We start from the raw sequence: 15078 nt of genomic DNA on the forward strand, positions 1-15078 counted from the left end.
TTGATCAACCAAAAATATATTCAATCCAGACGAGCATAGATAGAATAAATTTTGATCCTTCCATAAAATACACGAGCAATATATCATGATCATATAAATTCTATCATTTTCATCTTTAATAACAAGCGTTGATTTATCACTTGATTTGAAAAAGAATTAAATTTAATATCTAAAAAAATAAATCAAAAAAAAGATTAACTTAATAAAACTAACTTTTTCTTTCTTCTTTTTTCATTTACCATTTAAATCAATATTATTAATATTATTAATTAAAACATCTTTTAATTAATCTTTGTTGGAGTGATTGTAATTACTTTGTATAAAGAAAGTTTGCCATTTCAAAATGCCAAAAACTAGTTGGTTTAAAGTTGTTGATGATGATGAAACTTTTTAAAATATCATCATTCTGGGTTGAATACAATGAAACCGTTGAAACAAACACTATCAGATCATTGTAATGATGATCTGTCAATATCTACAATACTTGATATTTGTTTTGGCAATTCCAATTCTTGATATGACGACGACGACGACGACGATGATAAAGGGATGAAGTAGATGATGATAAAGAAGAAGAAGAAGATAAAGAAGAAGAAGAAGATAAAGAAGAGGAGGCAGCTGATCTAATTATCAATGGTTGATTCTAAACCATTACTACTATTACTATGATAGTCATAATCTTTACCACTAAATAAACTAGTTTAGTGGTAGGCACATAGGTGATGGCCAACTTGTTCTTTTTGTCGTCATCAAGTTGTTTGATGCAAGCAAATAGAGTAGTGACAACATTATCGTATCCAAAGCAAGTGATAGTCTACCAATCAATTCAACTGTGAAGATGCCGATATCAAAGTAGAGATGGTAGAATTGGAACTGATTAATGGATTCATTGTTTGATCAATTCAATAACAATAATCTACTACCAAATAACAGAACTTTCTCTCTCCTTCTCTCTCTCGTTTGTTCTAAATATGATTATATACTTGTTGCTTTTGGAGGAGAAAAAAATATAAAGTAACAATCTGATAATAATGATGAGTTGTTTTTGTTGTTATGGTGTGGGAATGCAAAAAAAATTTTTGATAAGAGGATGAAGATGTCTACTACCAGGACTGGATCAGAGGGTGTGGCGGCAAAAAAAAATTCTAACAACATCATCATCAGATTCAAGTTCCTCCAATTCTTCTTCAAGTGATCCCATTGCTAAAAAAGGGATCACTTGAAGAAGAATTAAAAGTAAAAAAAACAAAAAATATTTAAAACTATGTCCCTTTTAGTTTATTCCAGATGATTAAAGTCTAGACTTTAATCGTCCGGAATACTATCCAAATTGGATTGATTCTTTGAAACTCTAATACTACTCACCAAACAATAAAAAAAACATTTGTGAAAGAAACAAAAGACGAAAGGACAGTGCCATCGCCCTTTCCCTTAGAAGGTTTTCTCAAATGTCTTTTTTCCATGTCGAGGTTTTATTCCTTTAGTTTTTTTTCTATTTCTGCATTCTCCACACCAAGGGCTACATTTCTATCCAAGTTTCATCGATTTCCATCAAATTCTGACCATCAAAACATACTAAAAAAGAGTCGAGTAAAAAAAAACTGGTTTCTAATTTAGTTTTCTCTGACTATTCTATTCTCCTGATTGCTTTCTATATTATAATAATTTTTTCATCAAATTTGGTCAAATCCTGATTAAAACATACTGATCAATCTTGGTAAAAAAAAACAAAAAAAACTTATTTTTTAAAAAATATACATTTTAAATTTATTTTAATCTTTTAAAAAAGTGAAGGATTAAAATAGAATCTATTATTATTATTATTATTATCATCATCATAATTATAGATAAAACAATTTAAAAGTGATTTTGATTGATTAAAATAATTATGTTTTAATTTGTTCATTTCTTTATCGATTACCAAATATTGAATAGTATCGCTGTCCAAAAATGAATCAAATAAATCATTTCCAAATCTATTACCAGAAATATCCAATACTTTAATCGACTTGTTTTGTCTAAATGCCATCACCAACTCTTTACTTGATTCCAAATCATTTTCTTTGATCCCAACAACTCTTATTCTCATGTTGGTCATTAACAATTGACAGAATGATTCTATATATTCTTGAATCAATGTACCACTAGTCAACATCAAAGTTGTAATACATTGATTATGACATAAAGCATCGAAAAATAAAGGTGATATAATATATGAAAGTTTTGACAGTCCAATTAGTTTAATCTTGTTATTACTCGTCCAAATTGAAATAAAAGGTAAAGCTAATCTATCCAATGTTGTTGATTTTTTGTTGTTGATGTATCCATCATGATGGGTATCTTCCAAATCCAATCTTTCAAGAGACGTGTTGTTTGATAATCTTGAACAAAATTCGTCCCAGTGTTGGATGGTATCTCTTAGTTGAAGGTTTCCACTTGTACAATATTCACATCTGGTGTGGTGGCCATATGATGATGATTGATCCTTTAAAATTACTTTTACAAGGGGACATGTGATGATACCAACTTTGATCGACTCTAATTGAAATCCATTCGAGAGAATACCAACAAACTCTTCCAACTCGACAAAGTCATACCCAATGTTGAGATGCTTTGTTGATGCTAGTTGACTAATGACATCAATGTTTTTCTCTAGATGTAAAACATCACCACTACAACCGTTGCCATCGTCCAAATACAAGTTGAGACATACCGGTTGCAAGACATCGATCATTTCAAGAACATTGTCAAAAAAAGAGTCACTAGCAAAGTACTCGTAAATGTCGTTGAGTGTGATCGTCACCAATGGTGGAATATTGCGTTTGGTATGAGGTGGTCTCCACAAAAGACAATGTTCTCTTTGGTCAATGATGATGTGGACGGTTGACTGAACCTCTGGAAAAGAGTCGACCATTTGAGTGATTGGCCAATCACACATTGTACCCAAATTATATGCCACTATATCCAATGACTTTAGATTTGGTAATAATCTTGAAAGTATATTTTGATTATATTCTATTTGATTATATTTATCATCCAATTCATTTGGATCATAATCTCTTTTACGAACATTCCATTTAAATGATTCAATTGTTGTTGTTGAACCTTTACAAACACTTGAAAAGTAAGATTCTTTTAACGGACCAGATATCTTTAATGTTGTAGTTGCTTGTTTTGATACTTGTAACCACCATCTCGACACCAATGCAATATTGATCAGTTTGTAATGATTGACAAACTTCCTCTTACTCTTTTGTTCAGGTTCACCTTTATACATTAGATATGATGTTTTATCAGATGTACTGTATTGTTTACGTCCATATACATCGTCACCATCATCAACTACTATGTCTCCTCTACTACTGCACCTTGGTTCTGTCAATATCATATTAATGATGATTGCTTGAATGTACAATGATAATACACAACATCCATCTTGTTCCTTTTCATTAATCTCTTTATCTATTATTACTACTATGTTGTTGTCTTTACTATTACTATTACTATTACTATTATCCATTCATTATTAAATATTTGTACTACACATGAATAATGAACTTCAAAGTTTAATAAAAATAATATTAAAAAAAACTCTTGTTTCAAAGGACTTTTCATCATTAACATTTATTTGTATTTATGTTATAATTTGTATACATAATATGTTGAATGATATTGGAATAATGAAGAGGATTGATTAGTTTCTTCCAGACTCCATACCGGCGTTATGACCGCCACCTCCACCTCCTCCTTCATGACGTGGGCGACCACCACCACCGCCACCGCTGCCACCGAAACCACCACCGCTGCCACCACATCCACCTCCACAGGTAATAGAGTTGACATAGCCACTTGATACACCAGAATAACTTTGAATCACTTCACTTTGGATAGAGTGACTTGAAATGGATGAAAGTTTGGATAAATTGTCTGTGTAGATAGATGACGAAAAGATTATATGCATGTTAGCAATGATAATGTTATATACGAAAATAATATTATTTTTTTAGAATTGGATACATACGAAATAACATGATAATAAATAATAATAAGAATAGATAAATGAATATTTATTTTATACAATTAATGAATGTGATCATTTTCATTTATAGTTTGTTAGGAGACAAATTCTTTGTTAAAATCCATCCAAAAAATCTACAGCACTATACTCCCACACCATTTCATGATTACTTTATAATATTATTATTCCTTCCTTTTATCAACTAATTACTTTCCTTTTTTGGGCAAAAGTAAATTAAATGATTAATTTTTAAAAAAAAGAGATAATTATAGCAATGGTAATAATAATCAAAAAGAGGTAATTTATATAAATAAAATAGAATTCTAAAAAATATCTTAATTTTTGATCCAAAAAGAGAATGATGACTCAAACTTTATTCTTTTTGAATCACATAGTAGTGTGATTTACACAACAAGATGGTTATTTTAATAATATTATAGATAGAGATAAAGAGAATTATAGGATGAATAATAAAACAACATTTCAAGATGTATTTAGAATATTGTATATACGTCGTAGAATATTTCAATCAATTGAAGAGTTGTCAGAGATTGCTATGAATCATCAATCGTCATCATCTGCATCACCTCGTTTTCTTGAAAAGAAACCAGTATATATTAAAGGAAGAGAATTACAAAAGTTATCGGTATTTGATTTGGTTGCAAAGTATGCATTGCCATGGAGTATGGTTGGTGGCTTGTTTGAGGGGATTTCATCGGATCAAGTTGACGCTGAAAGACAGCACAAGATGATTTCAAGGTATACTGCACACCCAAACAGCACACTTGACATGTTCTTGCGTCTGCGAGCATGGTCACCCAACTTTAAACCGTGCAAGGCGACACTCGAAAAAGTGTATCATCTCGACATCATGTTGCATATGATGGAGACTGATGCAGACACTATTCAACGGATCTGTCCACCATTGAATCATCAGATGATGGATTTTGCTGCTGGACGTGGAAGATTGGATATTGTAAAGGTAACTATAGAATTGTAAAAAAAAAAAGGATCAAATTGTATTCTAATTACAAAAATGATCTATATAGTTTCTTCATTTTAATAGATCAGAGGGATGTGGCAACTATGCATTGTTTCAGTCTGCGGTGAACGGACACACCGAGACGGTTCATTGGATGCTCGAAAACAAGACCGATATTATGTGCTCGACCTATGTGATTAACATGGCCGCTGCAAACGGGCATTTGGATGTACTCAAACTCATTCAAAAGTACCAACCTCGTGTGACGGGGTCGATTGGAGCGGTCGAAATGGCAGCCAAGAACGGACACCTTGATGTGGTCAAGTTCCTATTCCCTCAGTTTAGTCTCACCGGATGGTCAATGGCTGGTGCCAACCAAGCGGCTGAGCACGGACATCTTGAGGTCTTGCAATGGCTGCATGCGCACAAGTGGGATGCAACGTCGCACGGAATGGACATGGCCGCTGGGAGCGGACACATTGATTGCCTAAAATTTATGTATCGTCAACAGACACTCAAATTCACAAACAAGGCGATGTATTATGCTGTCAGAGGCGGGCATTTGGAGGTGGCGCAGTGGATATTTGAGCATCCCGAGGCGTGTCTGCCGTCCAAGTCGACAGGCCCGGCGAGAGCGTCGATTCACGGGCTCAACTCTCTGTGGGACGAAGCTGCCCCACACGGCAGTCTTGCTCTATACCAGTTGATCCAGAAATACTCAGAGGTATCTTTTTCTTCAATGCAAGAGACTCTCACAGAGTATGGATTAGAGACGATTGCAAAATATGTACATGGAGAATCGGTAGTGGTACCAATCCTCAACTATCTCGTCGAGATTAGAAAAATAATCATTCCCCAACAAGACAACAACAACAACAACAATAATACATTTACTAAAACAGTAAAACATGCAATCGAGAATGGCAACACGCATGTTGTCAAGTGGATATACGAGAGTAGAGGAGAAGGAGGAGGAGGAGGACAACAGAACATGTTGATTGATCGCTCTTTGACGACTGCTCTCTCACGCGGTCACTTTGACACGATACAGTATCTGTTCGAGCAACATGCTGACAACATTATTCAAATGGTACGATACCCGATTGACCATGCGTGTTATAGCGGTAATTTGCAACTCGTGGAATATCTACACAACAGAGGTTGTAGTGCATCGAAAAATGCAATGGCGTGGAGCAAAGGCGATTTAGAGATTGTACAGTTTTTATACAACACACGAACTGAAGGCAGTCCACAAAACCTGTTACAGATAGTTTTGGATGATGGACATTTTCGTGTCGCCAAGTACTTGTCCCAACGCCCAGAATTTACAAGTTTTCTCTACTCTGTTTATAAATTCAAAAAATCAATGTTTGAAAGATATAATAATTGGAAATCCTCAGGACCCGTTTTCAAGTCAATGCATACCTATAGAATTGATGACTGACCTAAATGAATAAAATAAGTAAGTAAATAATAAATAATAAATAACATAAATATCTAACAACAATACGTATGACTACTGCTTAAAGATGATTATTAATATAATATATATATATATACATTTTATTACAGTTTAGTAATAATATATTATCAACTATAATAAGATATATGTATAAATAGAGAGAGAGAGAGAGAGAGAGAGTAGTTCAAATGAACCAACTTCACATCGACTACCTTATTTTTATTATTAGTTAAAAGAAAGGTATGCTTGCTTTTTTTTATTACAATAATAATAGATTAATTAAATATTAATTTATTGAAATGTCTTTTATCAATATATTATATAGCTTTCTTTTCTTTTGGTTTGCTCATTATGTTATGTGCACATACTATATATATATACATATATACATATAAAATGCGAATTATAATAAAAAATACTAAAAACAATAACAACAATAACAACAAAAAGAAAAAGAAAACAACTATAATAATAATAATAACAATATTAATAATATTAATAATTCAATTACAAGAGTATTCAAAAATCATTATTTATTGCAGTTGATTTTAAAGTCAATACGTAATGAAGTTTATTTTCTCGGATCTTATGTACCTAGATCTTTGACAAGAAAGAGGTATTCTCAACTACAAGGTGATTTACAACTCGTCATCAAAAATAGATTATTTGGACTCCTAAAAGACATGTTGCCATCACAACCATCGTCATCCTCTTCTTTATCAACACTAGACAACAACAACACAATATCAGAAGATTTGAATCAATCATGGAAATTATCAAGAATTTATAAATAATAATAACAATAATGAACATATGTCAATGACAATGAACCAACAATAATAATAATCATAATCAAAATAATCAGAATGGTATTATTCATAAATATCAATCAATCAATAATAATTTTACCAAACAAATGATTATACAATGTATTCAATATGGTAGAAGAGAAATATTATTTGATATCATTGATGATGTTGGAGATTCATTATTATCTTATTTAAAGGCATCTAATGAACCTATCAAGCTAAAAGTTGAAGGGAATCTAAAGAATCAAATAATCGACAATATTATTGTTGATTTGGCAAAGAAACTTTCCATTCCACAATTTAAAGAAATATTTTTACGAGGATCCTCTACACAATTCCTTTTCTATTATATGGATAGTTTAATTGCAATACTAGAAAAAGAGATATTTCATAGGATATATTCAGATAAATTTAGTGATTATATAGATATACTAGAACATTTCACAGATGAACAAATTCATATTCGTTATCAAAGTTTGGTACAATACGAAGAGAAATACCATAAAAAGATTAAAATGACTGACACAACTTTGAAATCGTATTTCTCTCATCCACCAAATACCGATCTATACACAACCACCCTATGGTACAAAGCTATGTTTATTCACAACTGTATAGATAGTATTGCAAAAAGTCTAATTATTTTTTTAAATAATCATTTTAATATTGGTAAATATTTAGACACAAAGTAAAGTAATCATATAATAATAATAATATTGATAATTTTAAAATTATTTAATAGATAGTGTAAATTTGAATTTTATAATTCTTTATTTATTGGATGGTTGTGGATTTTCAAGTATTTGTCAGTATGGTCGTTTAGAGTTGGTTCAACAATCATTAAAAATATTAAAACAACATCCTAGAGGATTCGTGGAACATTACCCTAAAGTACAAAGAATCAATTTTCTATCAAAAGACATTGAGGTTTTGGAATTTTTAAGGACCGAGGTATTTAGTTTCGATTCACTCTTAAACCATGATCCCGACAAGATTGATTTATCTCCAATCGATATTAGCGATATTAATCTGGATTTTAGAGTAATCAAATTCTTTGCTGATAATGCTAGATTTTTATCAATATTATTCAAGGTGACCAACGCCGTCCTCATTTCATTATTGTGGGATAGTAAATTCCAATTGGTTGAAAAGTTACTTAAACTGTCTGATAATCCCAACAGACTGATGCAGTATCCGGGTTTGCCTATAGTCACTTCAAAAAAAATGGCTACCTATTTCAATAGAAATATTGCATTGGCCCTGTTTGGTGTGGACCATCAAAAAAACATTGCAATGGTCGATTACTTTTTGGAGTTTCAGTATACTGGTACACAAGATCAGTTTGAAACACAACAAAACAGATTCAAAATGTTGGTCAACCAAGCTATACTCTATTCCAACTCATATGAAATTATCGAATATCTTTATCAATATTATTTGACACACCAAACATTGACATTTACAAACCCCATAGTATATTACTTTGGTTTTCATCTAGACTCTATGATACAAAAGTTGGACATTGAAATGATCGAGCTTGCAATGAAAATCGTTGGACATGATGACCTAGTCATTCGATCAAATGATTCTTGGGAGACCATTGGAAAATATGGCAACGTCGAATGGGTCGAATTATTTAGATATCCGGGTCGACCACAATTTGGTCTCAATCAAATATTTTCATTGTCCAAAGGTGCAATGTTAAACTCAAACTTTGAAAATAGAAATTCTATATTAAAATTTTGTTTTAAAAAATAAATATAATAAATAAATAAATAATCTTTAGTTTAGATTATAATTAATTATATATAAATATATAAAACAAAAGAAATAATAATACTTTAGACAAAGTATTTATCTGAGCCAAGAGACAGACAATGATTTTTGAACTTTCAAAATTCGACGAAAAAAAAAAAAATGAACCACCAAAATCAACGACTAAATTAAATATCAGTATTAGAGTATCAGAGATAAATATAGATAGATAAAAGGAATGACTACAGTACCAACTAAAGAAGCTCTAGTAGTTATATTAGATATAGGGTTGGGAATGCATAAACATCACCGATCGGTTGGTGGCGGTGGAATATCATCATCGTCATCTTCATTGTCATCACAATCACAACACCTACTACAATCAGCAAACAATACATCTCCGATTGATGAAGCTTTGAAAGCAGCTACTCTTCTATTTCAACAGAAGCTTATATACGGTAAAAAGGATGAGTTGGGATTAGTACTGATCGGCACCAAAGAGACAAATAATAGTTTACAAAAGGATGGTTATCAACACATCACAACTGCATGTAATATAGAAGAACCAAAAGTAGAAACACTTAGATTTCTAGAATCAATTCAACCTGGTGAATCTAGAGGTGATGGTATGTAATGAGAAAGATAGTTAGATAGAGACAGATAACTAACATATTCTTTATTATATTTAGTAATTGATTCATTAATTGTTGCAATGGACATGTTAATACACAAGACTGAAAAGAAGAAATTTCAAAAGAGAATATTCTTGGTAACCAATGCAAGCGATCCAATCAACAAGGATGATTTATCAATTCTACAACAACAATTTAAAAATACTGATGTTAAATTAAATGTTGTGTATGTATTTATTTATATGATATATTAGATAGATCTATCACATCATATGTATATTAATATATTATATTTATATTTATACTTTTTTAGAGGAGTTGATTTTACAGATGAAGAAGATTTAGAAAACAAGATACAATTAACGGAAAAGGAAAAGAATGAAGTGTTTTTGAGAAGGTTTGTGCAATCGGTCAATGGTATATTGGTGCCGGTTAAACAGGCATTGGAGATTATGAGCTTCTTTAGATCACAGTCTGTGCTCTCGAGAACAGGGTTTAGAGGTGTGTTGGAGATTAGTACAGAGTTTGGAATACCTGTTTGGGGATACTTGCGCACCAAGATACAGACATTACCAACACTTAAAAAGGTGTCGACGGTGGCGCAGCAGGCCGACAACCCTGCATCGCTTGAAGTCAAGCAAGAGAAGCTGCATTATAGTATAACTGACCCCGACAAGGAGATTCTCGATCACGACCTACTCAAAGGATACAAATATGGAAAGTCGATCATTCCCTACTCCAAGATTGATATTGAAGCACTCAAACTTAGTGCCAGCAAGTGTTTAAAGACACTTGGGTTTGCGCCAGCTTCACATATCCCTCTGCACCACCTGATGGGCCAGACTGAAGTGCTCGTCGCACCACCAGGCGACCAAGAAGCTGCTCTAGCGCTGTCTGGCATTATCCACGCGTTGGCAGAGACTGACCAAGTCATCATTGTGCGGTTTGTCAAGCGTAGCAACTGCTCACCGTATCTTGGCTACTTGTACCCACACATCAAGGCTAATTACGAGTGTCTCTATTTCAATCCGTTGCCATTTATCGATGACATTCGTCATTACCAATTCCCACCCATCTCACCCAAGAATCCCCAATGTAAAAAACAGTATCAACCAACAGCCGACCAACTCAACGCTGCACACAGTCTCATAGAATCGATGGATCTCATGACAGCAGACGAGGATGATGAAGGACAGCCCATGCCATCCCTCCGTCCAAAATACACCTACAACCCATCACTCCAACACTTTTTCCAATGTCTTCATCATCGTGCACTTCATCCAAAAACACCTCTCCCCTCACTCGATCCACTCATCTCTAAATACATCAATCCCGACGAAAACATACTCGAACGTGCTTCCGATGCAATCAAAGACTTTCACTCGAAATTTACACTTACCAAAGTCAACAATTTCAAATCTGATCACAAGTATCGTTGGAAAGATGGAATGTTGATTGAAGAAGAAATTAAATTGGATTCATATATTGGTCAAGATGATGATGGTTCTAAAAAGAAACGTAAAGCTGATGATTTAGCTGATTATTCTTTAGATGTAAGATAGAAAACAAAAAAGAAAAAAAAAGATTAAATTATTTAAATTAATTTATTAATTATTCTATTTTTTTTAGAAACTTGTATCAGGATATGTAAATGAAGTTGGATCAATTAATCCAGTTCAAAACTTTAAAGATATGTTGGCAAGAAGAGATATTGATTTGGTAGACAAGGCAATTAATTTGATGAGAAGTAGAATTGTACAATTGGTCAATGATTCATTAAAAGATCAATTCTATCAAAAGGCATTGGAATGTGTAGTGGCTCTAAGACAAGGTTGTATCAAAGAGTCTGAATCAGATGCATTCAACACTTTTCTACAAGAGTTGCGAGACTATTTTGAATCCAAGAAACGTGATGACTTTTGGCAATTATTGGTCACATGGAAGATCACGTTGATCAACGACCAAGAAAGTGACACCTCGAGTGTCAGTGAAGAAGAATCAAAGAAATTCCTTGGTGTCAAACCTAAACCAGTTCAACCACTTCAAGCACCATCCAACAACAAAGGTGACACTGTCGATGATTTGTTTGACCAAATCGAATAAAATAAAATTGATTTTATTGTATATATTATATTAAACAAAGAAACGTATTGACAAAAAGTTTTGGCGGGAAATCCAACTTTTGTAGACATTTAATTGCAAATTAGACGAGAAATGTCCTACAACTATACCATTCTTAAAAAATGATCAAAGAATATTTTCATTTATAAATACACTCAATAAATATGTCTATATTTCAAATAAAAGATTTCAATATGTTGTTACAATTTACTGACGAACAAATAAAGTCAATCACAAAAGTACAATCATTCCATCAACCCACTGTTCTCCAAATCAAAAATACTTCTAGGACGTACCTTGATCGTCAAAGTCAACCAAGGCGACGTTCTCAACCACAGTGTGTGCCATGACAGCTGACGCAAGAAGAGCAACACTTGTTTCCTTATGTCACTTCCCATCTTCACCAAATCAATCCATCAATCGATATGCTTCGCAATCATCCGTCGACGAGGCGCCCCAACTACTTTTCGACAAAGTTCTAATATTAGTCTACCACTGCCACAGCCAAACCCGGCATTCTTTATCGTTGTACATCATCTACCATTCTGATTCTGATCCTGTCTTATCATCTAATTTAGATCCCAGCAACGACAGCAGTGATGTATGAATCGCACAAAGCTAGAATTATATTCCAATGCTAGAATGAATATCAACAGTACCAAACAAATTGTATATCACATTGGTTCTGTTGATATTCATTCTAGCATTGTAGATCCCAAATCAATCAAAAGTATGTATTATAATAGCGTTGACGACTGTCTTTATGTGATGGTCTCTATGTATTTTATTTCTCTCTCTCTATCTCTCTCTCTCTCTCTCTCTCTCTCTCTCTCTCTCTCTCTCTCTCTCTCTCTCTCTCTCTCTCTTTCTCTCTCTCTTTCTCTTTCTCTCTCTCTTTCTCTTTCTCTATCTCTCTTTGGTTGATAATAATTCAAGTATTGGAATATATTTCGTGCTTGGGTTGTTCATTATGAACAATGTTAACTTTGATTTTATGCATCAACTGTGTAATAAGTAATACATATATGTATATTATATTATATTTTGTACAAATAATATTGCTTTCGTCATTCAAACTAAACAATGAATGAACTCACTTTCACCTTTCACCGAGTCGGAGATTACGAATAATTTAAATTATTATTTAATTTTTTAATTTTTTTTTATATAAACAAGCAAGATCACCAACATAACCAGTTTCATTATTTGTTATTTAATATTAATTAATAATCTTCTCTTTTTGTATCATCATAACGATAATGATAAGATCAATTAGTTCAAAATCAACGCACCTTATTAAATGTAGCAGAACTTTAGCTAAACCCACCACTAGTTTAACCTATTCTACTTCTTCATCGCTTGTCAAGAAACCAGAGCTACTCGACATCAACATTCATGGCTCTAAAGACACTGCAAAGATTATTGATTTGCATAACAAGGTGATCATGAACACCTATGCACGTGTTCCTAACCTCGTCATGGACCATGGCAAAAATGCACACCTCTACGATGTCAAAGGTGACCGTTATATTGACTTTACCGCCGGTATTGCTGTCAATGCACTCGGTCATGCCGACGAGGAAGTGTTGCGTGTAATGACAGAGCAGGGTGCCAAGTTGACACACATTTCAAACGTCTATTTTAATGCACCTGCCATCGAGCTTGCTCAAAAGCTGATTGCCTACTCATCGTTTGACAAGTGTTTCTTTGCCAACTCTGGTACCGAGGCCAACGAGGGTGCACTCAAGTTTGCACGTCGTCACGGTCTCTCCAAGAATCCCAACAAGATCAACGTGATCGCCTTCACCCACGGTTTCTCGGGTCGTTCGATGGGCGCCCTCTCATGCACACACAAGAGCAAGTACCGTGAGATTTACGGCCCGCTCGTGCCGGGTATCGCCTTTGCCGACTACAACAACATTGATTCGGTCAGAGAACTCATCAGCGACAACACCTGCGCCGTCTTGATCGAGCCTGTGCAAGGTGAGGGTGGTTTGGAAGCCGCTCGTCCAGACTTTATGCAAGATCTCGAAAAGTTGTGTCGCGAGCACGACGCCTTACTCATCGTCGACGAGGTGCAATGCGGTGTTGGTCGTACTGGCCGTTTGTGGGCACACGAACGTCTCGGCGTGCAGCCAGACATTATGACATTGGCCAAACCACTTGCCAACGGTCTCCCCATTGGTGCCATCCTCGTCCGCGAGCATGTCGCTCAGGTCATTGGTCAAGGTGACCACGGTACCACCTATGGTGGTGGTCCACTCGTCTGTGCCGTTGCCAACAATGTATTTGGACGTATTGCCAACGAAGACTTTTTGCGCGAGGTTCGTGTCAAGGGTGCCCGTATTGTAACCCGTCTCACTCAAATTTCAAAGTCCTCTCACGGACAACCCATCATTGACATTCGTACCACTGGTGGTCTCTTTGTCGGTGTTGAGTTTGACCATCCAGTCAAGGAATTAATTGCCTTTGCCAACACTCACCACAAGGTACTCTTTATCTCTGCTGGAGACAATACCATCCGTCTCTGTCCTTCTCTAACAGTTCCACAAGAAGATATTGATATTGCAATTGATGCAATTGAAGCTTATTTAAAATCAAAAGAAAAGTAGATAGATAGATAATAAAAAATAGAGAAAATATATATATTTTTTTTTTTTAGAAGTAATCATAATAAATCAATAGATTATATTATTTATTTTGAATAATTCAAGATGATAGTACTTCTTTTAATAATACATTGGATGGATGATAAATACAACAAAGATTTATGAATTTGTACAGCGCAGCTAGTAGACAATTTAGAGAATACATGGAAGACCACCAAGAACTCCACCAAGTACACCACCTACGATACCAACAACACCACCAACAACAAGGACAGCGCCACCAACAGTTTGGTTCAAATAGTGAGTTGGACAACTATTGCAAGCAACACCATTGGATGATTGAGAAGACATGGAACCAGTTGACATCAAAGCAGACTTTGAGAATGATGATGACTTTACATTACCCATAGATGAAATTGAAGCTATAAACAAAAATAATTAATATTTACAAATTATAAAATAATATTTGATTGATAAATCTATTTACATAAGATAGACATTTTGATAGTTTTTGATTTAAATTTAATTAATTGATGATTTGATCATTTGAAATATTTAAAATAGTTTCTATTTATAGGTTTTGAAATGTAAAGGTTCTACCTTTCTAATTTTATTTTTTTTAAACTGTTTAAATCTAATATTTCTATAAACGGGATTTGATTCAAATAAATGATTCTGGTTTATTTTTAA

At 33.8% G+C, this 15078-nt stretch overlaps 9 protein-coding genes across 9 annotated transcripts; 5 read left to right on the plus strand and 4 right to left on the minus strand.

The window, feature by feature from the left end:
- Nucleotides 1-162: 162 nt before the first annotated feature.
- On the minus strand, nt 163-1201 carry DFA_06376 (uncharacterized protein; the record flags this gene model as incomplete). The annotated part of the gene is made up of 4 exons (XM_004362022.1): nt 163-169; nt 315-386; nt 480-643; nt 1151-1201. 4 exons carry the CDS (start codon nt 1199-1201, stop codon nt 163-165), a joined length of 294 nt encoding a protein of 97 aa, XP_004362079.1.
- A 579-nt stretch (nt 1202-1780) lies between these two features.
- DFA_06377 (uncharacterized protein) lies at nt 1781-3520 on the minus strand (the record flags this gene model as incomplete). The annotated part of the gene is made up of 1 exon (XM_004362023.1): nt 1781-3520. The coding sequence occupies one exon, from the start codon at nt 3518-3520 to the stop codon at nt 1781-1783; it is 1740 nt and encodes a 579-aa protein (XP_004362080.1).
- Nucleotides 3521-3694: 174 nt separating this feature from the next.
- DFA_06378 (uncharacterized protein) lies at nt 3695-3961 on the minus strand (the record flags this gene model as incomplete). Its single annotated transcript, XM_004362024.1, has 1 exon — nt 3695-3961. The coding sequence occupies one exon, from the start codon at nt 3959-3961 to the stop codon at nt 3695-3697; it is 267 nt and encodes an 88-aa protein (XP_004362081.1).
- A 98-nt stretch (nt 3962-4059) lies between these two features.
- DFA_06379 (uncharacterized protein) lies at nt 4060-5840 on the plus strand (the record flags this gene model as incomplete). The annotated part of the gene is made up of 3 exons (XM_004362025.1): nt 4060-4108; nt 4459-4777; nt 5723-5840. The coding sequence occupies 3 exons, from the start codon at nt 4060-4062 to the stop codon at nt 5838-5840; spliced, it is 486 nt and encodes a 161-aa protein (XP_004362082.1).
- A 1538-nt stretch (nt 5841-7378) lies between these two features.
- Nucleotides 7379-8431, plus strand: DFA_06380 (uncharacterized protein; the record flags this gene model as incomplete). The annotated part of the gene is made up of 3 exons (XM_004362026.1): nt 7379-7883; nt 8014-8400; nt 8424-8431. 3 exons carry the CDS (start codon nt 7379-7381, stop codon nt 8429-8431), a joined length of 900 nt encoding a protein of 299 aa, XP_004362083.1.
- Nucleotides 8432-8495: 64 nt separating this feature from the next.
- On the plus strand, nt 8496-9029 carry DFA_06381 (uncharacterized protein; the record flags this gene model as incomplete). The annotated part of the gene is made up of 1 exon (XM_004362027.1): nt 8496-9029. One exon carries the CDS (start codon nt 8496-8498, stop codon nt 9027-9029), a length of 534 nt encoding a protein of 177 aa, XP_004362084.1.
- A 235-nt stretch (nt 9030-9264) lies between these two features.
- On the plus strand, nt 9265-11761 carry ku80 (ATP-dependent DNA helicase; the record flags this gene model as incomplete). Its single annotated transcript, XM_004362028.1, has 4 exons — nt 9265-9652; nt 9716-9884; nt 9972-11211; nt 11288-11761. The coding sequence occupies 4 exons, from the start codon at nt 9265-9267 to the stop codon at nt 11759-11761; spliced, it is 2271 nt and encodes a 756-aa protein (XP_004362085.1).
- Nucleotides 11762-12125: 364 nt separating this feature from the next.
- On the plus strand, nt 12126-14487 carry argD (acetylornithine transaminase; the record flags this gene model as incomplete). Its single annotated transcript, XM_004362029.1, has 5 exons — nt 12126-12254; nt 12358-12380; nt 12526-12558; nt 13086-14387; nt 14442-14487. The coding sequence occupies 5 exons, from the start codon at nt 12126-12128 to the stop codon at nt 14485-14487; spliced, it is 1533 nt and encodes a 510-aa protein (XP_004362086.1).
- Nucleotides 14488-14580: 93 nt separating this feature from the next.
- DFA_06384 (hssA/2C/7E family protein) lies at nt 14581-14888 on the minus strand (the record flags this gene model as incomplete). The annotated part of the gene is made up of 2 exons (XM_004362030.1): nt 14581-14810; nt 14876-14888. 2 exons carry the CDS (start codon nt 14886-14888, stop codon nt 14581-14583), a joined length of 243 nt encoding a protein of 80 aa, XP_004362087.1.
- Between the last annotated feature and the right edge of the window lie 190 nt (nt 14889-15078).

The sequence above is a fragment of the Cavenderia fasciculata genome (genome assembly GCF_000203815.1).
Source record: "Cavenderia fasciculata unplaced genomic scaffold Scf_Dfasci-G-p-12c09.r1-3, whole genome shotgun sequence".
Taxonomy (NCBI): Eukaryota; Evosea; class Eumycetozoa; order Acytosteliales; family Cavenderiaceae; genus Cavenderia; species Cavenderia fasciculata.